This window comes from Ursus americanus, chromosome 8 (assembly GCF_024610735.1).
Source record: "Ursus americanus isolate L20-20 chromosome 8, mUrsAme1.1.p, whole genome shotgun sequence".
Taxonomy (NCBI): domain Eukaryota; kingdom Metazoa; phylum Chordata; class Mammalia; order Carnivora; family Ursidae; genus Ursus; species Ursus americanus.
In genome coordinates this window covers 49627161-49652516 of record NC_142134.1, presented here as the reverse complement: position 1 = coordinate 49652516, position 25356 = coordinate 49627161, and the positions used below count along the sequence as shown (strand labels likewise).

The 25356-nt window shown below is 40.1% G+C and overlaps 2 protein-coding genes across 14 annotated transcripts in view; one reads left to right on the top strand and one right to left on the bottom strand.

Moving 5' to 3' along the window:
- ATP8A1 (ATPase phospholipid transporting 8A1) overlaps nucleotides 1-8093 on the bottom strand; it is a 224253-nt gene extending 216160 nt beyond the window's left edge. For all 4 annotated transcript variants that reach the window (XM_045816092.2, XM_045816093.2, XM_045816091.2 and 1 more), the window contains exon 1: nucleotides 7741-8093. In XM_045816092.2, coding sequence (XP_045672048.1) covers nucleotides 7741-7789 — 49 coding nt within the window. In that variant the 5' untranslated portion in view covers nucleotides 7790-8093. The remainder of the gene's footprint in view (nucleotides 1-7740) is intronic.
- Nucleotides 8094-8323: 230 nt separating this feature from the next.
- Nucleotides 8324-25356, top strand: part of GRXCR1 (glutaredoxin and cysteine rich domain containing 1) — a 296334-nt gene continuing 279301 nt past the window's right edge. Inside the window, exons 1-3 of one of the 10 annotated variants that reach the window (XR_006783063.2) lie at nucleotides 8325-8692; nucleotides 9621-9691; nucleotides 14253-15367. The gene's annotated coding sequence lies outside the window, so the exon portion shown is untranslated. Of the gene's footprint in view, nucleotides 8766-9620; nucleotides 9692-14252; nucleotides 15368-25356 lie in introns of those variants that run through there. The other 9 variants (XR_006783060.2, XR_006783055.2, XR_006783062.2 and 6 more) reach the window with 9 other exon arrangements.

Here is a 25356-nt window from a genome sequence, read left to right as displayed (position 1 = left end):
AAGCATGCATGCACGCACACACACACACTGGATATTACTCAGCCATAAAGAAGGACCAGATCTTTCTATTTGAGACAATATGGATGAACCTAAGGATATTATGCTAAGTGAAAAAAGTCAGACAAAGAAAGACAACATGATTTCACTTACATGTGGAATCTGATAAACAATGAACAAAGAAACAAAAAACAGAAACAGACTCACAGATACAGAGAACAAACTGATGGTTGTCAGAGGGGATGGGGGGAGCTCTCAGTGGGAGATGGGCAAAATGGGTGAAGGAGAGTGGGAGATTCAGGCTTCCAGTTATGGAATAAAAAAAATCACAAGGATGAAAGGTACAACATAGGGAATATAGTCAATTTTGTTGTATCGGAATTGTATGGTGACAGATGGTAGCTACGCTTGTGGTGAGCAGAGCATAATATATAGAGAAGTTGAACCACCGTGATGTATACCTGAAACTAATTTAACATTCGTTGTGTGTCAACTATACTTCAAAAAAATTTAATTTAAAAAACGTTTATGAAATTAGCGTACACACCAGAAAATACTATAAAGAAGTTAAAAGGTAAACTATAAACAGAGAATAGTGTCTTTAGCATACGAGAAGGTCTTAAAATTCAATACAAAACAAACTTCATAAAGGAACATGAATAAATAATTCAGCAAAAATTAAAAATCACTAAACTTACCAAAATATATTCAACCTAATAACTAAAAGCAATGTGAACTTAAAGATTCATTTTTTGCACTGTATATTCAAAAGGATGAAAAAGGTGGCAACCCAATGTTGGAGAAGAGAGAGAGAAATAGGCACTCCTGTTCACTTTCAGTGGGTGTATAAACTGGTATAGTCTTTCAAGCAATTTTGAAATATGTATCAACAGTCATTTAAAATGTACATACTTTAGATCCAGAAATCTCTTTTCGAGGGGCTTTTCATAACAAAATAATCAGAAAAGTATACAGATATGTCTAAAAATGCTTATCCAAGAATCACTTTTAAAAACCTTGGAATGGGGGCGCCTGGGTGGCTCAGTCGTTAAGCATCTGCCTTCGGCCCGGGGCGTGATCCCAGGGGTCCTGGGATCGAGCCCTGTACTGGGCTCCCTGTTCCGCTGGGAGCCTGTTTCTTCCTCTCCCATGCCCCCTGCTTGTGTTCCCTCTCTCACTGGCTGTGTCTCTGTCAAATAAATAAATAGAATCTTTAAAATAAAATAAAATAAAAACCTTGGAATGATCTAAATGCCCTAAATGTCAAAGAAGAGTCCTCAGTAAATATAAAAATGCTAAGCTTTCAGAAAATTAATGATCTATGTATTCAACAAATAGTATTGAGCCCATACTAAGTTCCAGGCTCAGTTCTAGGCAGAGGATATAAACAGTGACAGTAGGCAAAAATTCTATCCTTCACGCAGTTTACAAAAGTCCGTATTTGATACCCAAGGACTCCCATGAAATACTAAGTGGGGGGAAAAAGATTAAAAATTATGTAGAGTATGATCTCGTTTCTCTTAATAAACTTATCTCTCCTCTTCTGGAAAATAGTTGGAAGGGATATATGCTAAAATGGTAACAGTAGTTATATTTGGATGGCATAGTTTGGGGTGATTTTTACTGTCTTCTTGACACCTTTTGCAGTATGCGTTTTTTCCAATGAGCAAGTGTTACACTTGTACAACCAAGAGAACAACGTTAAGCTCTTCCATTAAAAACAAAGTTCAGAGGTATCCATTCATCCGACAAACATGGAAGGCCACTATGTCAGGCAAAGCTGTAAGTGGGCTCGGTGTACAGCAGAAAACAGTTCACACCATTCACACTGTTTTTTGTTTTTGTAAATTGCTCCCATTGTGGTGCTCAGGTTCCGGGAGGAGGGTGTCTTGTAGGTCTGACTGTAAGGCATCTCTAGATCATCTTACCTCTAGATCACAAGATTCATTTATTCATCCAAGAGTATCGGAGCTTCTCCTACATTCCAGGCAATGTTCTCAGGGGGAGCCACGTATCAATAAACAAAACAGACAAAAATCCCTGCCTTTAGTTTAGGGAGTTTACAATCCACAGAATAATAGCTTTGAAAGATGTGGGCTCCAGCTAGTAATGAAGAATGAAACTGTTGCCTTTAGAACATTTACATTCTAATGAAACTCTGTGAATAGAAACCCAGGCAGCAAACATTTCACCAACTTCTGATCATGCAAACTTTCCTATGGTTGTAAAGTAGACTCATGATTCAATTCTCATTGTTTTTGAAATAATACAATGAGAACGTGAATGACAGGCTATAGATTAGAAAACCCTAAAACAATTTGGTTCTGCCACACTTAATATCTCCAGAATTACACTAAGCAAAATGACATGTGTTGGGGATTCTCGAATATTAATTATGCAAAGACCCTCTCTCTCACAATGCCAGGTCAGTTATAAATCTTTAACCCTTCTCCAGATTTCCTTTGGGATCTCCTTCATTCATACCTTTTTGTCCCATCGCCCAATTAACTGGCACACAGCAGGTGGATGATACATGCTTGTTAAAGGAACAAATAATCTTAGTCATCTTTTACCTGGACAAATGAAACTGCCTCCCCCAAATTTCCCTTTAACAATCTTTACAGAAACTACTTGAATGATCCTTTTGTTATCTTTTAAGTAAATAAAATATTCTGTAAAATGACAAACATTTTAAAGTTGTCATTTATACAAACTAGTTTAGAAAAACAATGCCTAAAACAACTAAATTTATTACTTAGCACGTGTTTTACACAAATGAATGTCTTACATTTTAGTATTATAATATTCAGCAGAAGAAAATGCAAACTTCTGGATATGTGTAATTTCCTTAGTTTTGAACAATTTCATGATTATTTTGTAAATTATGAGCTCTAGAACATTCCTTTATTGCAAGCAAGGGCCTTTAACAATCTGAATACCTGATGGTGATTGTGTCTGTTAGCTGCCCACCCACCAGCCATTCTTCCTTTTTCCTTTAGTAATAAAACACTGAGTAATGTGCCAGCTAGAAGACTCCATTTCACAGCTCCCTTGCAGATGGAAGCCAAAGTAAAATAAGGATAAGTCTTTGTGTGGTACTTCTAGGAAAACCCTTTGGTCTCTCATCTTTCTGTGTTTTTTTTCCTACCTGGAACTTTTCCATGATGGCTGGAACACCAGCAACCATGTTATGACTTCATGGAAGATGGTGAAGCAGAAAGGCATGGAGACAATGTCCCTTCCGACTTCATGAATTGAGCATAGCTGACCTGGATGGCCTACCTCCATAGTAGTTTTACCATGTGAAAAAATTTTGTGTAAACCACCATAATTTCAGTCCCTGTTTTTAGCACTCCTACTGTTGTACTGAGAGACCTGTTTGATTTAGCTGGGGTAAAAATGAAGAAATTCAGAATTCTTAGCTTTTTACTTTATCCCATTTTGCTTTCTGGAAAACATAACTACTATCAGGGTTTCAACTATTACCTCTGAACTCAAGAGTCCCCTTTGATTTTGCCCACATCTAACCTCAATTCTAATATCCAATTCAAAACATGTCCCTTTGGAACTCCCACAATTCTTACTTCTGATTCTATTGACCCTCCATCCCAATTTCCTTATCTTTTAATAGATTTTCCCAATCAGTTTTAAGACTAAAGCACAGTTCCTCAAAATGTGTTTCACCTACACCAGCACATCCTAGCAAGCTCATTAAGAATGTAGATTCCCAGTCCTAACTGAAGAAAATCTTCATGAGCAACCCAAGAAATTACAGTTTTAATGAGATACCAGAGTTCTTGTACACATTAAAATTCAGAATTACTGCTTGAGAACCTCCTTTCATTTTAATCCATTTTCTCCTGCCCTATATTGCTATGTCCTATGGTGTGACCTTTGTGACCTCCTTTCCTACTGTTCTCCCCTACACTATTCCTTTAACCCTCCTGACTCTCTTGCCTTGGGGGACTTTGCTGTGACTGTTTCCTCTGCCTGGAATGCTCTTTCCCTAGATCCTCACAGGGCTAACTCCTTCACTTCCTCCATGTCAGCTTTTCAGTGAAGGCCAACCTAACCAACCTATTTAAAATTGCAATCCATCCACCAACCTTAGCATATTACCTTCTTGTTATAGTATGGTACTTACTACATAACAAATTCTACAATTTGTTAATGTGTTGTGTTTGGTTTCTTGTCTCACTAAAATGTAAGCACCTGCAGAACAGGGCTTTTTCTATTTCGTTCACTGATGTATCCCAAGTACCAGGAACAGTACTTGTAGGAGCTCAACAGATATCTGCTGAACTGAGTTTATGTTTTACTTAGAAATAGTTTCTGATTCCTCCCTTCCCATTCTCACTGCTCTGCTCTAAAACTACTCCTGGCCTTTTCTCCCCGCCCCCCCCCCCCTTTTTTTAAAATCACAGAGTCTATCAGTGCCATTCTGTTCAAACCACCCAACATGCTTCCAGATGTATCTTTCTAAGACACTTCTTTAAGGATGTCATTACCCTATAATGATTTGGCTCCTAACTGGCCCTGTTAGATACTATGCACTGGCACCACGCTTGAATGAGAAATGGATTAGACAAACTCTAAGATCTTCAAATACTTGATTCTATATCCAAATAACTCATCTTGGCATTTGAAATGCCCTGTAATTTGCAGGAATTTACCTATCCAAATTTATATCCTACTCCTTCCAAGTTTCCTCTGCTCCTGGCCAGTTTCCTTAGGATCTTTCAAATAAGCCTTGTTGACATTCACCATTTTTTCAATTGATTACTCTCTACGTTCAACACCCTCCCAACTATGGAAAAAAAAACAAAAAAGGCAATATCCTTTGGATTCCTGCTACTCAGACCTGAAGGCCAGAGCCATCCAGCATTATCTGTGACTTTGTCAGAAATGCAACAGGCAGCCCCACCCCAGACCTATTGATCTAGAATCTATACCTAACAAGATCCTCAGATGATTTGTGTGCACTTAAAGTTTGGGAAACACTCATCCCAAATTATTTCTCAATGAAGTGTTCGCTGAGCAGGCTTCACACTGTATGTCCTGACCTCCAATGGGACGTATGTCACCCATAGCAACCACAATTGATAACATCTATTGATGTTATCATCTATTGATAACATCCTCTCTTAGACTATTTATTCATTATTTCATGTAAGTTCTTTAGCCCCAATTTGGATGTAAAAAACTTGCACACAGGACAGCCATGCATCTGACCAATTTGGTTGCAGGGAACAGAAACCCATTCAAGTCACCTCAAGGGAAAAAAGAGCTTATTCTAACAGTACTTGGGAACAGGGACTAAAACTCAGGGAGGGGGGGTTTCCAAGGTTGGGCTACACCTTCTCAGCATCTATGTCTCTGCCTCATTCTCTCCATCTAATCCATTCTCTCCCCTATATTTCTGTGTTCACCATAGTTGTTGCTTCCTCACGTCAGCAGAATTCACACGACCCATTAAAGCTGGCCATTCTCTCCTCTACTAGCCTATTCACCTCTGCCCCCTTCTGCTTCAATTTTCACCCTACGTCTCTAAGCTTAACTCTTCCCACAAGAAAGATGAGGTTACAAGTGTCTGCACCACCTATGGACTGTCTGCCCCTGAGTCATGAGCCCATCCTAGTCCAATCAGCCGAGCCAAAGGGGTTGCAGTTCAGAGCAAGGCCCTTTAGGCAGCAGGAGCTGTCAAAAGAGAATATTCCTTAGGAAAGAAAAGTGTGGGCAGGGTGGGCAGTGAGCCACATCTCCAGGCCACAGAGTCATTATTTATGTTGTCCTCACCATAGTCCTGAGCAAAATAGAGAGCACGTAATAAACTGAAACCAACCAATATGCGAGGGAAGGGTCATTCCCCAAGCTCCACTATGCCCCTGACACCGTGCTGGATGCACAGGGAATACAAAGATTAAATAAAAAACAGTCCTTACTTTCCCAGAGCTCTACATTCAAATGTGTCACTGAACAAGCTACTTGACCTTGGGCAAGTACCTCAACCACTTGGGCCACAGCTCCTTCAACTATCAGATGAGACCACCTTTACTTACCTCCAGGAGTGTCGTAAGATTCCACAAGGCAATCTTTGAGAGAATGCTTTGAAAAAACTGGACAATCAAAAACAATACTATAGCCTTTTAATGCTAATAAAATTCTCTCATATGCCACAGGCTTTGCATTGTTTTCTGGTCTTTCCTCTTTTCCTCATTTCCTACAATATATGAATCATCAATGGCTGCTATTTGAAAAAACAATCCCAATTATTACCACTATATTTTCATCACCTGTATGGCCTTCTCAGGTAGTGATTAGGAATAGTCATCCATTTCACTCAGAGGTATAAGACAAAAAAGAATGTATTTTTTACTGTGCACTTTTCAAAAATAACACTATCATTTATTTGCCTTATATCTAAAACTGTAATGTCTTATAAACTTTTTTCCTTACAGTACAAATAACAAGAAGTATGCACTAAATTCTCGTGTAGGACACAGGTCAGTTGTGACTCTTTTGCAGACACCTACTCAGAGCAGTTTCATTTAGTATTGCCTACGCGCTGTAATCAGTAAACCGTAGATATTAGAACTCAATGCTCCTATATTTTTACATGAAGACTCTAAGGAGGAAAAAGAATAAAATGGCCTGTCGCAAGTCCTGGAGTCCTATTCTCCGAACTGGTATATCTTTTTTCTTAAAACCACTTTCCCACCTGCCTCGCATTAAGGGATGGGGGGCGGGGATTGGGAACCAGGGATGGTGGCAAGATAGCCTAGTTCTCAAAAACATGTTATTCCGCTCTTTGCAGGATTCAAGTACTGGTTTATGGGACAGAAAAACAAAACAAATCTCTAGATATGTACAGTCTTGGCTTTGCCATAAATCAAATCAAGAAATATTTACCGAGTGACCATCACTTGCCAGGAAGAATGCTGAGGGCTCCTCGGATAAGCTGAAGAGGGTGCCTTGGCCCTCCTAAAGCTTACTTGCTATCCCCTTGGACATCTGTTGCTCAGTGCTGAAAGGTGTAGCCATTCAACAGCTGGCCCAGGGTGGAGCAAAGAAAACTGCTTCCACCTTGCTAAAAGTCAGCTCAGCTGGCTAAAGCGAAGATCTCAGGTAAAAGGGAAAAAACCGAAATCTCAGATGGAAGCTGGGTGAGATTCCACTGCAGGAAGGTGAATTGCACAGACTGTACTGACAGAACCCGCTGAGCACTCACCCCCAATTAAGGCTCCTCACGCTGTAAGAGGGAAGGGGCTGTGGATCAAAGGATCCTGCATCTGGGAAAGATACTCGGCTCCTTGGGGAGCTGTGGTGTGGGGGCTGCAAAAAGGTGGGTGCCAGAGGCGGGGGCGGCGGGCTGGGGATCTGTTCACTAAGGTGAAGAAGCCAACGGAGACGGCGAGGCTTGTGCGCTAGTGGGGAGGGGTGAACAGGACGAGAGCGCTCGGTGACAGGAACCGAACGGTCACGCTGCGGTGTAGAGCAAGCCCTGGGTCTCCGGCCGAGGACACCAATTCCGGGGATCCGGAGCTAGGAAGGGGTCTGCGAGTGCACCGGAGGCGGCGCAGGGAGAAGGGTCCGCCAGGGACCAGGCGCAACCGCCAGACTTACCGAGGGGAAGAGGTGGGACGGGGCATCTTTTCCCTAACACACACGGCCCGACCCCAAGCTGGCCCCGAGCCACCCCCGTGCGCGCTCCGCGCACAGCCCCGCGCTGCGGCGGCCACTCACCCTCCGCGCGGGAGCGGATTTCCGACACTGTCCTCCGCATGGTGGGCATCGCGGCGACCGCCGCAGGTGGAGCCTCAGCCGGGACTCTGCACCTGTCACGGCGCCGGGCAGGCTGGAGACCTGGCTGCGCCGCGCCGAGCGCTCAGCGGCCGCGCGGGCCCCGTCGCCCACCCAGGGCAGCGCAGCCGCCGGACGGCCCCCGGACGGCCCCCGCACGCCGAAGCAGGAGGAAGAGGCTACGAAGGTGGCGGCGTCCGCAGAGCTGGGCGAGCTCTCCCTGCAGCCGCGGAGGGGGCGGCTCGGCGAGGGGAGGAGCTCTGGTGCAGGCGCCGGGGGAGGGGTCGCCGGGGCGCGCGCTTACTCGCTCCCGCGGCAGCGCGGCGGCGAAGTCAGGAGAGGGGCGGGGAGAGACCCGGGAGCACCTCCTCCTCCCCGCCCCGCTTCGGACCGTACCATTCCTGAGGGGGCAGGGTGGGCAGCTCCCAGACTCCTCTTCCCCGCCGGGCGCCCTCGCTCCGCCTCGCAGCTTCGGCTCGACCTGTCCTTCCTCAAGACCATTCTGACACTCCTAAGTCTTGACCAGAGAGGAAGGGATGCTTTGGCCCCTGCATCTCCGAGTATCCCCTCCGGCTACCCTCTGTCTTGTGATAACAATGGAGTTGCCCGTGGTCGGGAAAGTGGTGTTGGGTCTGAGTGGGCAGGCGAGGGGCGAGAGGGCTTGGGACGTCAAGAGTTAAATCCCAGCCCGGGCCATGCAAAGTAACCGTGAGTTCGCGGGTTCCCGGTGGAATTCTAGCCTTCCAGGGCGGCCACCAACCCCCGCCGCGTGAGCTGTACTTGTTCCCTCGCCTGGCCCACGAGCAACAGGCTCTGAGGCCAGGCTTCCCCCTGGAGCTCGTGCTCCTACTGCCACTGGTGCCTGGGTGCGTCTGGACCGCCTGCGAGTGGGCCGGTGCGTCCCGCCAGTGCGTGCTCTGCAGCCCGACAAAGCTCAGGAATTGCAATAAATTCAACTATTGGGTCAGGTGGTTCAAAAAATCACTTTTGTTTGTTTGTTGTGGGCTTTTGTTTTTACTCCAATCTGCAGGAAGTTGGGTGCAGTAGTTTTACCTGAAAAGGGGGGAAGTGTCCTAATATAAAATCCGTAAATATGTGTTACATTTTAATTTCCTTCGTATCCTAGAGATCATCGTAATCTCATTACCTTTTATTTTATATACCGAGGTCTATGCTAACAAGTTATGGAAACAAGTACGGTTATTTTGTTATTATTATTGCTGATTTTATCATCCAGTTAGGATGTCAGGTTTTATGTAGATTCTGGTGAGCTGCTGAAATGGCAAGAAAGGAATAAATTAAGCGAGAAGCAATTTGCTTCTTCCCTTGTCTTGTGCTCTTTCTCTGGCACCCAGTGGAAGAGAGGCCTTACATGGAGGCCTTTTATGTGAACTGCTTTCAGATCCTGCAGGGAGAGATCTGAGGAGGTTTGACCACAGAGATAAGTGATTATTCCCAAGCCTCAAGAAAAAAATGAAATCTGCTAATAGCATATTATCTCCATTTGTGGTATTTCCTTTGCCTCCTGCAGGTAACATTTGCTAATCAGGGCCCTGCCCCACATTAACACTCCCCTCCGGCCCCCCAGCCGTCAATGCATATTTATGAAGAGCCCACTCTACTTGGCTCTGATTCAGAGGCTGGGATTAGAACAAAGAAAATGTATTTCCAGTATTCATGGAACAGCAGCAAGGGTAGAGCAGTTCTCAAGACAACTGTGTTCTAGTGATGGTCATGATTTAAAAGTATGTTCTTCTAAAAGTAAGAAATGAGCATGCAGTCTTGTTAGGACAGTTATCACTGGCCATTTTTATTTCTTCCAGGTCCAGGACCTCCTGTATAAAGCAGGCATCCTCTCACTTGATGAACGTGAGTCTGGAACGAAATTAGAAGGGTGAGTACAACGTGGAGACAGTAAAAACAACAATAACAACAGAAAAACAGCTTTAAAAAGTTAGTGAACGGAAACCAGAGATAATGCTGTGCCTTTATGATTAACATTTTAGGTATATTTTTATATAAAGCCAGAGACAGTTTTTATTCAAAATCAGTGAACAGCAGATGCCAGTATTCGATTTATGAACAATCACCTTTGTAATTCCTAACAAGCCCTCAAATGAAGCTCAGTTCTGCTTATTTACAAATAATAATTAACTGTAGGGAGTTCCACATTACCTCTGTTTTCCATAGAGCAATCCATTTTATATGTTTCTCTGTGTGTGTGTGTGTGTGTGTCCGTCCCATTAACAATTCATCAGCAAAACTGACAAGGTGTGCCATTCATACAGGACAGGAGAACTGCCTTTCATACAGAGATCATTGCATGGTTATAGTCTGTAGCTTATGGTATGTTGTCTCCCAGATTATTCTATCACTTTATCCATAATGGTAAGAGTATCCCAACTAACTCATTTCTGAAAAAACCACTCATTCCCAATTGCTAGAAATCACACACATTTTTATTAGGTCAGAAACCCGATTGACATAGAATATTGCACTAATCTGCATCTGCTTGATTTCAAAGCTGTCTCAGATAATTTCATCTTCCATTGTTGAGCAAAGTGCAATATGCCAACGGCTGGCAGGGAGCTCTGGTTCCAGCAACATGACCTTGTCACAGAATCTGTAGTACAATCAGATGTCAGCAAGATCATTTCAAAGCTTTCAGGTCCTATGACTATACTGCTGGTGGATTTAGAAGGAAGAGGGTTATTCAAGGACAGCTTCTCCAAGGACCAGGTTTTATCATCCTCCACAAGATATACATGAAATGCATAAAACGTGTGAGGTGCCAAGCCAGAGTGCTAGGTGACAAAGACAAGCACATGTGAAAGTTAACCAGCAATGTAACAAAATGGCTGATACTTAATGTCCAATAGCCTACAGACATTGAGAGGAGAGAGTTCAAGAGCTGAGGCGATCACATAATTGAACTGGGTCTTAAAGTCAGGGTTAAGGCTGTAGAAATGAAGAGACATTATTTCAGGTAGGAATGCTTGGCATATAGTAAATATTCAACAGTGATGGTTTAGTGAATGTTTAAGGGAAACGGAATGATAGAAAAGCATATATCCTTGGGAGGAACAGAGAGATCAATTTGACTACAACAAAGTTTCTCCTTGGAAATCTGTACACTTTAAATGGGTGAATTGTATGTTATGTGAATTAGAGCTTAATAAAGATGTTTAAAAAATGTCTTTGGAATTGTCAACCCAAAAATTACGAAGTCCAGAAATTCAAAAAGGGCTGTCAGAGGGTATTCCTACCTTGGTGGGTTTTCACTTAACCTGATGTTGCCTGAGTTGGTTGTTGTTTGGGGCCACCAAGGATTAAGAATTTGGCCTCCTTTGGAAGGAACTCGTAGTTGTATAGGTGAGAGAGGAATGCTCACTAATTTACTGATTTATAATACAGCCAGAAATGCTTTGAGAACTAGTGGCCTGAAGGTAGAGACATGCCTGAAAACCCTGCATCCAGTTAGGACTGAGGTGTGGAAAGTTGATTTCCATACTCCCATAAAATATAGATGCTGAGTAGTTCTGGCCACTATACTCTAAATTCTTCTGCAGGTACACAAAATAACTGGGTAAATTAATGTTAAATTGTAGATAATTACATCTTTTAGTTTAAAATTGAAGTTGAAATATGACATAACTTTCTATCAAATTGCAAAACTACCTGGTTATTGTAAGAAAAGATGCTTATTACCTTTGATGCCTAGTTGGTGTTACATGATTCAACAGATAGTGTGGGGTTAACGTATTATATTATTAGATTTGTAAGGCATGTTTCCCAAGTCTTCCCATCTTAATTGCTCTTTCTGTCACCATCCCTTACCTGCACACCCCTCCAATAAACCAGCAAATTCTTTAGGCTCTGTTTCCAAAATATATCTTAATTCTATCCACTTCCTTTTGTCTTTGCCACTCTTGTACATGTCACCATGATCTCTCACCTATAATACCTCCTAACTGATCTGCTTTTATTTTTGTCACACTTTCATCTTCTGGAAGGCATGGTAATTATTTTAAAACAGAAATCAGTTTATGTTATTTCTCAAGACTCTTCAGTGGCTTCCTATAGCACTTGAATGAAACTCAAACCCTTTATGATTTTCTCCTTGCCTGTTTTTCAGATTCATCTCCTTCTGCCCCTCCTTCTGGGCTCAGATTATTCCACACCCCCCACCTAGTTTAGATTGCCCCACATCCCCCAGTGCCAGCCACCACCATATTGTCTTATTCTGTCTTTCTCCTAGCACTTATCTCTATCTGAAGTTTTCTTATTTGCTGGTCTACCTGTTCATGAGAAATCGGTCTTGCTACATTTGTCTTACTCCAATTTGTGTCTGTCATATGGCACAGTATCAATAAATATTTGTTGAACGAATGAATGAATGAACTGAAAACTGTGTGAACTGTGAATGATCTGGTTCCCTAAAATTGGAAAGTAGAAATCAGTAGAAGAATTGATAGCATTCTATTTGAAGAGATAATAAGTTATGCCCTTCATAAACATATGTGCTGGAATATAGGACTTTGTCAGAATTATTTACATGAAATAATTTAGAACATATTTGCCGTGAAGTATTTGAGATCAGAAAAATCTTGTGAAGTATTTGAGATCAGAAAAATCTTGGCTTTTGTCAAAATTAAGTGATGAAATTTTAAAAACAAACCGATTTCAACTAAAAGCTCTAAATCCGTTGTCATTGAATAATTCAGGCACTTATTCTTATTCGTAATGATAAAGTCAATACTTTCTCTTATGCCTGTGATTCATTTGTCATGACTGTATCATCATTCTCTTTTCAAACACCTTAGCAGGGTTTTAATTAAAAATTATAATGTCTTTAAACATTATTATCATCTTCATATACTTGGAATTTCCAACAAAAAAGTACAATGATTTTTTTCTTCAACTGTAATTGAAAATGCTCTACTCTTGTTTAAATGAAACTAGAATTTTAAAATGTGGATTTGTATTATATGAAAGGACTTTTAATAGAAATTTTAAAAACTATCGTTCATTATATTTAAAATAGCACTCAGTTAGCATACAATCTTTTAGGAAAAACCTTACTGAATATTTACTCAGAAAGTAAATGAACATTCAAGGGAAAACAGTCCTAGTGTTGAGATCTTAAATTCATACCTCTTACTTCAAACTGATAAGAGACTAATTAAATGGTAAGATTTTTACTTTAAAAGATTCTTTCCTATCGTAGCCAGGAATTGTAAATTAGTACCAAATCAGAAGTGCTGTTTTTTCCCCAAAAGTTAAAAAACAGCATTCCAGTACTGCTGATCCTCTGTAAAATATTATTGTTATATACACTGTGAACTTTATGGATAATACATTTAGCATGGTATTGTCATGGATTTTGACATTTTAAAAAGCAACTTTATTGAGGTATAATTGACATACAGTAAACTTTATCTGCTTGAAGTATAGAATTTGACAAGGTTGGGCATATGCTTAAAGTATAGAATTTGACAAGGTTGGGCATAGGTATGCATCTATAAAGCCATCACCACATTCAAAATAATGAACGTATACCTATCACTTCTGGAAGTTTCCTCTTTCCTCTTCCAAAAGATTGTTCTGTATAACTTGAGATACTTTTTCTCCATGCATACAATACAATTTATTGCATGCCCCCCATGTTCTAGATACTGAGCTGAGTATTGGAAATTGAGTTAAAACAAATAGGTTCCAGGCCCTTCCAGAACTTATGAAATTGATCCAATAATGATGTAAATAAATATAAAATCAGAGCTATATATCATACTCTAAAGAAAGATAGTCTACACTTGTTTATATTGATTGTACTACAGAGTATTTCTGAGCTTTCACATTACATCTAGAACTCTTCAAATTTGCTTATATGTGTCTTTGTCATAGATCTAAAAATTATACATTAACATTTTGTTTCTACTGGATGCTATGACTTTTATCTTGAAAAAAGTATGATGTTTGTTATATGGAAAAGATAACCAGTGAAGGCAAGAAATTTTATTGCCCAGAAAGCCAATATTGGAAACAAAAAGAAACACCCAAGGAAATCTCACTTTTTTTCTTGCCATGTCAAGTAGGTGCTATTTCAAGGAGGAAAGATGACAATACTGAGGAAAAATGTATTGAAAGAGATGAAAATCTCAGAATTTTCATTAAAAATTGAGTATAACAGTAAATGAGATGAATAATTATAATTACCAAATATAATTTTGTAATTCCATGACTTTTAATTGAGAAAAAATGCCAAGCCTAAGAAAAAAATAGTTTCCTGATTAATTGAAATCAGCCATAACTTTCAAATAAGAAATATTTGCCAATTGCGTTTTGGCCTCTTGGATGATATATCCTCTGCTCAAGTTCATAATTCACTGCAGTGTTTAGCAGATTTATTGGAAAATCACAATGTTTTTTTTCCCCTCTGATCCCCAAAAAATCAGAAACAACATCTGCTGGGAGAGGAATTATTTATCACTGTAGTTTCTTGCCAACTTTGAACTCTGAGGAAATCCACTACATGGAGAGAGCGAATCAGTCCTGGATTACATTTTAGTAATGCCCCAAAGAAAAGAAGATGAGGGGACACTATGAAGGAAGTAAATGCACTACAGATTCAAGGTTTGTGTGGCTGGAGACATTGGAGGTAGGAGCACAGTGTACTAGGGCTGAGTAGGAGAGCAGACGCTTGGACCTTTTGTATAGGCGGGCTTGCTTATGCCAGATTTCAAATGTGGGCTCCTCTTCCCTGCCTGTATTATCTTGTCTGTTTTTTTTTTTTTTTTTCGTTTGGTTTTGCTCTGAAAACTGACCTCAGCCTGCTAAATTGGAACCTCTTCCCTCCTGTTCCCGCATCCATGCTGTTCCGACTCCGCTTGGCTCTCATGCTTTCAGAAGCCATGTACCCTTTAACTGCAGCTGCTTCAATCTGCTGCCTGCATAGCCCCTCGGTTTTCAGTTGACAAGGCTACTGACTCCTATTAACTTTTCTCCCCATCAACTTTACAGAAAGTTAATTTATGTAAAGTAAAATGCAGCCATTTAAAGGTACAAGGTGACGAGTTTGACAAATGTATACACTCATGTACCTACCACCACGGTCAAGATGCAGCGTGGTCCCAATGCCCATTGGCTTAATCTTATACCTACTTCTGGCTCCTGTCGGCTTTTGACTTGTTCCTGATGTACAATGAGAGTGCAGGAGGCAAAGGAAAACCTATAGGTTGGGAAATACTGAGAAATAAATTTGAGTAAGTACAGGAACCAAATGAGGGAGCCCCATGCAAACCAGCAAAGGTGATGAACGCATGCACGAGGCGAAGGGGAGGCAGTGTAGACTTGGGGACACAGTAGGATTGTGTTTTAAAAAGATTCTGTGATAACAAAATGAGGAGCATAAAGTAGAAGCAGAGACACCAAGGTGGAGATGCCAAAGATCTGTTCAATTAGCAGAGGAAAAGGTGATTTTTTTAAAAAAGCTTGAATATAACATGAGGTATATTTAGTAATACTTATGGGACTATAGAGAATAAAGGACATGTTTATCTGAAAAAAAAAACCAGATAATCTTCTCTGTATAGTTATAGGCATAGATAATGGCTAGATTTGAACTTTTTAGATGTTGAGCCGATTTCTTATTGAATCAATTTCTGACATTTGAAGAGGGGAGATTGCCTTTGCTACTTTCTTTGGAAGATGCTATGTGAATGTTGTATTTGAACATCTGCTTAATTAGTGGAAGTGTTTTATTTATCTCTTAATGATACTTATTGATTTCAAGAGACTTGTCGCAAGAATGCTCATTAGTAGTATTTATTAACATGTTAAAAAATGTGCCTCCCTATGTCGTTTAGAAAAAGGCTCAATTGCGCATAATAGAAAACCCCAAAATAACAGTGGTTTACACAAGGTTGAAGTTTATTTCTTGTCACATAAAAGAAGTCTGAAGATAGGCTCTCTACTATCATCAGAGATCTGGGGTCTTCCCTTTCTGTTTTGCCATGCTAACAAGTTGTTTCCATCCTCAAGGTCATCTCAGGGTCCTGGGTGGCTTCTGTTGTGCCAGCTATAACATCCACATTGAAGATGGGAAATGGAATAAGGATAAAAAGGGACCTTCGCATGCTTTAAGCATCTATTACTGAAATCTTACTTGAAAGTGATGCTCATATCTTATTGGCTAGCACTTAGTCACATGGCCGTGGCTGAACAGAAGGCTGGGAAATTTAGTTTTTTTCTTCAGCTGGCTATGCACCTGGATAAAACTTGGCATTCTGTTCAGTGAGGAAGGAGAGAATAGAGTTGAGGGTAGGTAGCCAACATTCTCTGCCACACTTTCGATTAAACCTCAGAAATCATTCTTAAGGTTGTATTATTAAAATCCTGGAGTTCTTCATGGACATCATAATGAAACTATGTTTTGTTCAGATTGTGTTTTTAAATATTTATAAGAAAGAAGAAAAAGAGTTTGCTTCATTTTAGAAACAGGCTTGATGAAACAGGTATTTGATGGCTGGGGCTTAACGGAAAATTTATTAAATGATAATTGAAAATAATATTGAATTGAGTACAGAAGAAGACAGAGAGGGAAACTAATTTAATGAGGTAGTAACTTAGTTATTAAGGTGACTTTCTGGTTAAAAACAAATAGAATCTTGGAGGTGAAAAAGAGACAAAACGATGGAGTAGAAGTCTAGATCTTTTATTTCAGTTTTTTCCTGTGTTTAAACCAGAAAAGGCAAAGATCAAAGAATTAGAGGTTTCTGAAGAAAGTTGTTACATAACGGCATTTTGGAAACATCAGTCTGTCAGCTGTGCATAGCCTACCTCGAGGGAAAAGGCCCACACCATGTCAGGAAGCTACTGCGTCCCTCTTGTCAATAGGAGTTTTCTGTGTTCTTGATGATGGCTTTTGGATCCCGAAAAGATTATCTAGAGCAAACTTTATTTTTTTAAATTAATATTTAATGTACTAAATACATATGTCAAAAATATAGTTCTTCTTTGAGCTTTAAAATTTAACTTGATCATTTTATTCTATTTAAAAATCTAGCACATTTTAAGAATTACTTTTAAGGACGTGGTTGATGAATGTTTGATTCCATTCATAAACTAAAACTCCCTTAAACATTTTATTTTATTTTATTTTATTTTTTTTAAAGATTTTATGTATTTATTCGACAGAGATAGAGACAGCCAGCGAGAGAGGGAACACAAGCAGGGGGAGTGCAAGAGGAAGAAGCAGGCTCATAGCGGAGGAGCCTCATGTGGGGCTCGATCCCATAACACTGGGATCACGCCCTGAGCTGAAGGCAGACGCTTAACGACTGCGCCACCCAGGCGCCCCTCCCTTAAACATTTTAAACTACACTTATGAAGTTGAATTTTATTTTCTAAGTCGCTTAGTCATTTGTGAGAGCCTTTCTAGTATTTAAGTAACCATTTTCATAGGATAAATTTAACCTACAAAAATAACTCTTAGGCTTTCTTAAATTTTCTAAAAGTGATGGATTTCAGCATACCATCTTTGATATAAATCAGTTTTCCAGTCCTGTGAATTTAATTTGGAATCACAAGCATGGCATGTTTTGCAATGGTTATTGATTATTTCTAAACTTTATTAAAAGATAGGTTTGACTTACTTGACTTATCGGTTTGACTTACTTAATCATATATATTTACTTAATTCTCCAAGTTTAAAGCTGCTAATTCTCTTGGAAACAATTATGTCATCCAAACAATTTTAGGGTTAGCATTATAAGCACTTCTGGAGGTTACATTTTAAATTAGCTGAAGCTGAATATTAACCAGTGATATCATCTGGGACATCTGAGCTCTGAAACTACCAATACCTTTGAAATTTGTCTTTGGGCCTCAATCCTCTGGATTCAAGTCCTCTGTTACTTCCTACTTCTCTTCATAAATGAAGTTTACACTTGGTCCATTTGATTGGTTTCAGCTAATCTGTTACTGTATTATTCTACTTAAAATTATTTTCATATTTTTTCCTGATAGTACTAATGTGTTTAGTTCCTAATGACGTTGGATGGGGTTTTATTTATCTTCAAAGGCTTTTTCTAATTGGTTCCTTTTAATTTTAAGGTCTAAGCTTACAGTCGAGGGACCCTGAATGAGGGTGGTGGCAATTGGAATGGAAGCGAAGGGAGAAATAGAGAGGTGTCGTAAAAGGAGAATCGAGAGTACATGTTAAGATTAGGGATGGCTTCTTAGAAGAGGAAACATTGAACAAAGATGGCAGAGGTAAAGCGGAGATTGGCAGTTACAAATCCTCATTCCCTAAGCCACTCCCCCTACAGCTCCCCTGCAGTTCTTGTGGTTAGATGGTGATATGCCTCCTACCAACCCCTATGAGAACTCACAACCTAGAATATTTATCTAGACTAAGGTATGGAAAAGCTGTAATTCCAGAGTTTCTCTTGGATCTTTTGTTAGCCATAATTTGGCAAGCAAGGACAGATAACTGTTGTTTGAAGCAATGGAGTTTTGTTCCTCACCAACAGGCCCCTCTGTGTTTAGGGAACTGGAGGATGAATATGACAGCAGTAATTGGAATGCACATTAATAATGACAAGTGCCATCTTCCTGCTGAAAGAGGGACTGTGTGAAGATTATTCAATTTTGGGGGAACTCTCTCTTCTTCAGTATGAACCTATTCTGTGTTGTCTCAGAAAATCAGTGCTTGTTCTTAGGGTGTGTGTGTGAGAGAGACAGAGAGAGAGAAAAAGAGAGATGTGCAAATATCATATAATTTTTATTTTTTAATTGAGCAGGAAGAATGAGGAGACATGTTGTTGCCTCACACAAACGGAAGGATGTCCTACCAGGCCAGTCCTTAAAGTCCCACTATTCATCCATCTACAACACTCACTCTTTATTTCATTCTGGACTGAGTTATTCAGTATTTGGGAAATAGGCTACTGAGTCCGATGTATTGCACTGGTTTCAAGAGAATGGGGGTTTTCTTAAGTAGAAATGGAGGTTGGCACTGAAGCTTTAAGCATTTGGGAGAGAAAAGAAGGGACAGCGGGACAGCGAAGCAAGTCTAGAAAGTACAGTATTCCCTCAAAGAGATTCCCTGTGAATGGATTAAGCTATTTTTTTTCCTTTCCCCTTGGACTACGGAAACATATTTATCTTCATGTTTTATATTATAAATTTTAAACATAATTTTGATGTTTGAGATTTATAGAAAGCTGTTAAAATATAACCAAGAATATTTTACCATCTTAGCTTTATCCTTCTGTATTGTTTTTCTGAGTAGTTTAGAGTAATTTGCTGACATGATACCCCTTACTCCTAAATAATTCAGTGTGTAGTTTCTTAACGTAAGTGTATTCTTTTACATAACCACAGCACAATGATGAAAATCAGGAATTTAATATTAAAATGATACTCATCTCTAATCTCTCGACCTTATTCAGATTTGAACTTTTGTCCCAATAATGTTCTCCAGATAGAGTGTTGCTTTCAGTTGTCGTGTTCCTTCTGTCTTCTGTAACCTGGACCAGTTCTTCAGTCTTTGTTTGTATTTCATGTATCTTCATGACCTTGACATTTTTGAAGTGTAGAGGCCAGTTGTTTTGTGCAATATCCCTCTTTCTGGGTGTGTCTGAAGTCTCCTCATGGTTTTGGCAGGATTATCGCAGAAGTGAGGCTGTGTTCTTCTCAGAGCATCTTGTCAGGAGGTGCATGGTGTGGACACCCCAATACTGTCGATATTAACTTTAATCCCCTGATTAAGGTGGAGACTGCTGGGTTGCTCCACTGTAAGCTGATTCTTTATCCTTTTATCTTAGTAGTGTCTGTTGGAGAGACTAGTTTTACATTTTTAAAAACATTTTTATACATCGTACAGTGTAATTCTACTCTGCATGTTTAGAAAGGAAGTTTTGTTTGTTTTTCTTTTTTTCCCCAGATCTACTCCTTTCCCCAGATCCACTCGCAGGCTCTCAGCTCTGCCACCGGGACCCAGCCTTTTGTCTCTGGCCTGAGCCTGTCCACACTGCCTTAGCAGAATGTTGAGGGGTGGAAGAGAGAGTCCACAATGCCCATCACTCCCCCATCTCTTCAGTTCCCAGAACACAGCTGTGAAAACGACATGATATGTAGTTTGTTAAGAGTTTTAGGAGTTTCTGAAAAGGGTTATATCACATGGAAAATAGGAGGATATTTCTTCTTCGCTCTATGACATTTAAGAAAGCTTTTTCTGCTGAGTAATTTTCTGAATACCTTTTTTACAAAAGACACTGAGGCTATTGGTTCTGTGGACCTTACGTATTCCTCCTCTTCTGTTATGTAGGAAGCTTAGTTCCTGCATGAGATCAAAGTCACTGACCTTAAAAAGTACTACTCTCATACCTAAAAATTAATAATACTAGGTTGATATTATTACACATCCAGTAAAGGCTCAGAATTCTTTCACTTTCAGCAATTCTTTGCAGATAAATTGAATATAAAGCTAGGGAAAATGTTCTCATTATAGAAGAACTCTCAGTGTTAGCATAATGAACAGTCACGGTGAAAGGAAACATTTTACTCTGAACTGCAAGGTATCTTGTTGCTTCTGGTTTTCCTTTACAGATTAGATAGTGGGAAAATTTATAGGGTAAAACATGGGTATTTCCTTTCCAATGTCTGTTTCCATAACATATGAGATAAGACGTTGAGGGAATGTGTGTGTGAGAAATGAGATACCACTTTCAGTGAGAGGTCATAAAAGAAGTAGTATGCTTATTGAAATTTCCATTCTGCCAAAAACCTGCTTCAGTGAATATTTCATTCTAAATAATAGGAGGATCTCGCATTCTCTCAATTTCATTTTAGAGTGTTTTCTGGCATCGAGAAATAAATAGGGAGACTTTTGTTTTTGTTTTCTCTTATCACAACACAGTATGTCTTGGAACTACTGGCAATTGAGAGCGTTGAAACAGTGAGTGAGTTATTTGGATTGGTTACCTTGAAGAAGTCTAAAGAATTTGGCAGGCATTCAAAACCCAGAGAGATTGCACGAGTTAAGGGTAGAATTGATCTGCCTTGCAGGTTTCTGTCTAAACGACTGCCTCCTTTTGTTGCGGCTTTGGCGTCTGCTCTCTTGTTTGGAACACTGAGTAGTTTTGAAAGCCCTGACAAATACCAGTAAAATCTACCAACCAAGGTCAAGGAAGCTGCTTCCTTCTGTCCAGACACAGGCACCTAGGCAGCTTGCTTAGGCATAGAGAGTGCATCTTGGAGCAGTGCAGCCTGTTTCCCCTTGAGCTCTGTTCTCTTATTTCCTCTTAGTACATTCGACTGTCTGAGCTTCTGACTCAGAGCAGAGATACTGTTGCTGCCGGAGGGTAATAGTTTGTTCTGTTATCCTGGAATGCCCTTGCACTGAGAAAATTAGAAGCTGGGGAACTCCATGAATTTTCCCACTGTGTGCATTTCTCACTAGCTCTTCCTGCCTCTGATTCTTCCTGCCATTTGAGAGGGAACAGCCTTCCCACTTTGTAGGCTACCAGCTTATCTGTGGAATCAGTTGGGTGCATTGAATGCATACAGAAGAGATGCTTCTAGAGCAGGTAGCAGAAAGGATAGAATGTTTTGTTTTTCTGATCCCTCAGAGAATGAGATATTCCATGTAAGTGTATTTTCTAGATAACTAAAAGTTTTGCCTTAAACATTAAAATTTGTTTTTAACTTTGAGAAGCAGTATAGCATAGTGGTTAAGCACATAGACTCTGAGGCAGTTTAGCTGTATTTAAATCCTGACTCTACCACTTTCTAGCTTTGTAACTTTCAGCACTGTATTTAACCTCTCTTGCCTCAGTTTCCTCATCTGTAAAGTGGGGCTAATAATAGACTCTGTAGAGTTATTGGGTTTTGTTCGTTTATTTGTTTTTTAGAGAGAGAGTCCGAGCACGCTTGTCTGTGCCAAGTGGGGAGGGGGTAGAGGGGGAGGGAGAGACTCCACGCTGAGCCCAGAGCCCTGACATGGGGTGCAATTCCACAACCCTGAGATCATGACCTGAGCTGAAACCAAGAGTCACATGCTCAACCAGTTGAGCCACCCAGGTGCCCCCACACTCTGTAAAGTTATTGTAAGAATTAAAGAGGATTAGATGATTTAGTATATGTAAAGCATTTAAAACAGTGCTAAGTATGTTGAGTCCTAGAAGAGTTATTATTAATTCAACCATTCATATGCAAATCTTCCTATGTAATTGCACCTGCCTTCTTGTTTTATTTTATAAAATACATTGAACATTGAGTACGCGGTGCCTTCCTACCCAGAGAAATTAACATAGTCATGCCTTCAGGCTGTGCTATGATGATATCGATGGTGAAATGATAGCTAATATTGTTTAATGAGCAGGTTTCGTGAATGTGATTGGTAACCCCTACAATAAATCTCTAAGATAAGTACACTTATAAATAGGTTGAGAGGATTTCAGTACTTGTCCAGTTTCACACCACCAGACGTAAAGATTTGAGATGCAAATCCAGAGGCTGTGAGACTTCAGAGCTGGTGCCCTTGGTCACCTCACCTCACTTTCCGGTACCTAGGGTTTCTTGTCCCCGAGCCGGTGGTTCTCAGACTTGAGCATGCACTAGACTCTCCTGGAGGCCTTGTGGTCGAACACTCGCTAGATTGCTGGTCTCCGCACCCCAGAGCTCCAGATTCCATAGTTCTGGTGTGGAGGCTGAGAACTTGCCACTGGGTTGCTAGGTTTGAAAACTGCTATCCTGCACAGAATGACTCCAGACTATTTTTAATTCCCATTGTTTTTTTTATGGTCCCATTACTACTTGCTGCCACTTGAAGCTAGCCCAGTGTTCTTTTGCTGTCAAGCCCTATTATACACACATTAAGCTGTTTTAAAACTCTCAGCAGCTCACCTCCAGTAGTGTTGAATGTGTGGAGTTTGTGGCAGCACCTGCCATTTGGAGGCTTCTTTTTCTCTTGCCGCTCAGTTCCCTGGAGCATCTGGTTCATTAACTCTGCTAGGAGCTTGACTCACTTCTTTGCATATTGCTTCTTTTTATTTCAATGTAAGAAAAGTGTTGAGTAACGAAGCTTAATAGATTTGAAATTTCCGTCACGTGCCTCTTTCCACTCCTCCACGTCGGGGGCTTCACAGTCACCAGAGGATGTTCTCTGATTCAGGGCAGCACAGTCGAGCACACTGCAGACTTGGGTTTTTAGCCTCCTCTACTCTGGAGTCTTCTTGCTCCAAGAACCTGGTGTTTTTGTATTTACCTTTTGGTTTTCTCTCTGTTTCTTTGAGTCTAGTTTTAGCTTTTATCCATATAGTTCTGATCCTGCGTAAGCCATGAGATGGTCACAGAATTGGGGGGGCAAGATTTTGTTCTTTGTAGAACTTTTTTTCTTTTGTGATAACAGAGTAGATCCTTGATCCATGGGCTGCTTCTCTTTCGCTTAACGGCGTAAGAGGCAGGAAGCTCACAAGTCTGGCTGGCCTCCTCCAAAGTGATGGGTTCCTCACGCTGTTAAAATGTAGATATCTTCGGGTGCACTTCTGTGAGAAATTGGGTCATCATAGGGAGCAACGTTGACTCACTTATTCCCTGATCTCATGTTTATCTTTTGCACTGCCTTTTTTTTTTTTTTTGGCTATTTAGTAGTAAACTGAAGTAAACACAACCTTAGTCATAGCCCAAGTCATCATTTTAGACCATACTTTGTGCTCTGGATAATTCATGTTCCCTCACTTTTAGTTTCATATTAGAAAGCCATATTTTAATTTTTGTATTGCTAAATACTTTTAATATAGGCCCCTTCTACATTGCTGTATGGCAGCCGTCTTCCAAACCCCCTCTGTACCTACCTCTGGACTTCATGATGAAAGGGAAAAATAATATTTATTTGCTTAAACCCCTATAAATTGAGATTTCCATTACTTTTAACTGAATACATTACTTAGTTGATTTTCTCATATCATCAGAATTCTGTAAGGTAGGACTCTTCTAGAGTTGGTTAATTCTGTGGCTCAGAAAAGTAATCAGAAGCCAAGCGCCTTTCCATCTTTTCTATTCTTCCATTCCCCTCATGATAACAGATTACCTCATGGTTGCTGTATGGCTGCAGCAGCGCCAGACATCATGTACTTTCTTATCAATATCAAGAGGAAGGGAAAAAAGAAATCTTTCTATCTTGGGTCTCTTTTTAGGAAAGAGAGAACATTTCCCCAAAGTCCCTCATTAGACTTCTCCCCGTGTTTCATTGGGTCACATGCTATGCCAAACCAAATGTTTGCCAAGAGGGATACAACAACTATGATTGGCTGTAGTCAATCAGGAGTCACCTGCTAGGGAGGGAGATGGGTCTTGTCTTCCCTGAGGAAATAGCTACATGGAAAGCAACTAATAAAATCAAGTTCCCGTTAGAAGAAAGAAGAGGAGTTGCTGGTATAGCCTCTGACGGTGTCTACTACTGAAGTATGATTGTTCTCTTTGACCTGAGTCACATTCATGGATTCTTGGACCGCTTAGGAGAGAGTGGTCCTTAGGGAGATTTTGGATATTCTGATAATCTGATATACAGGAACCAAAACTAGTTTTTATTTGGACAAGTTCATTTAATTGGGAAATGAATATTATATAATCATAAGAATAATGCAGGATGATGAACTCCAGCCCAAGAGACATAAAGCTATAGTTAAAAAAAGGAATGTTGTTTTTAAAATAATATTAAAGATATACTATGAAACAGCCCGTACAGAGGACTTACTTTCACTTCACCTTTGGATAACTTGAGCTCTTTGGAGAATAAGTCCATCCCAAGGCAGGTGCATTGGTACAAATATCTGAAAATGAGAAGCTGGAAAGAATGAAAGGGGGCTAGTGTGACTTCCTAGTTATTGTTTATTTTTGAGGTGAAGGTTTGAGATGATTCTTAATTTTTGCAGAATGTTGCTGAGAAGTTTGACCTCAGTTCTCAGATTTGTTCTAGCAGGAGCTCACGAACTTTAGAGGTTTGTTGTGATGAGTGGAATCTGGGAACCTCAGAACCGTAAGTGCTGGCTGGCTTCAAAACAACACAGAGAAGGAAGGACCCTGCAGTTCTGTGATTAGAAGATAACTTTAACAAAATATTTACAAATGAGTCAAACTAGGTAAATAGTACACGAGTAAATCAGGTAGACCGATCTGAGCAAAATGTTTATTTTGGAGACATCAACTTGAAAAAAATAGGCATGTTCCGTCCAGCTATCAGTCAAGGCAGAATTAACAATAATTAACTTTTGCCTCGTAAAGAGATGATTTTTTCCCATCATTAGTGGTTTGTGGTAGCGGTCTGTATAACTTCCTTAAAGATCCGCATTGGCATATTCAGTATAAGATGTGTCCTTTCTCATTAGTATGTACCTACAGAACTTAGGAATGCTTTGTCCTTTCCAAAACTCATTTTCTTATTTTTCAGTTCTTGTCAGATGGCCAGGCAGCTACAAAATTATTTAATATTCTAGAACAGCACAACTCTTAAAGGGATATTTACCTATTTTTTGCTTTACGTTTTATAATTTT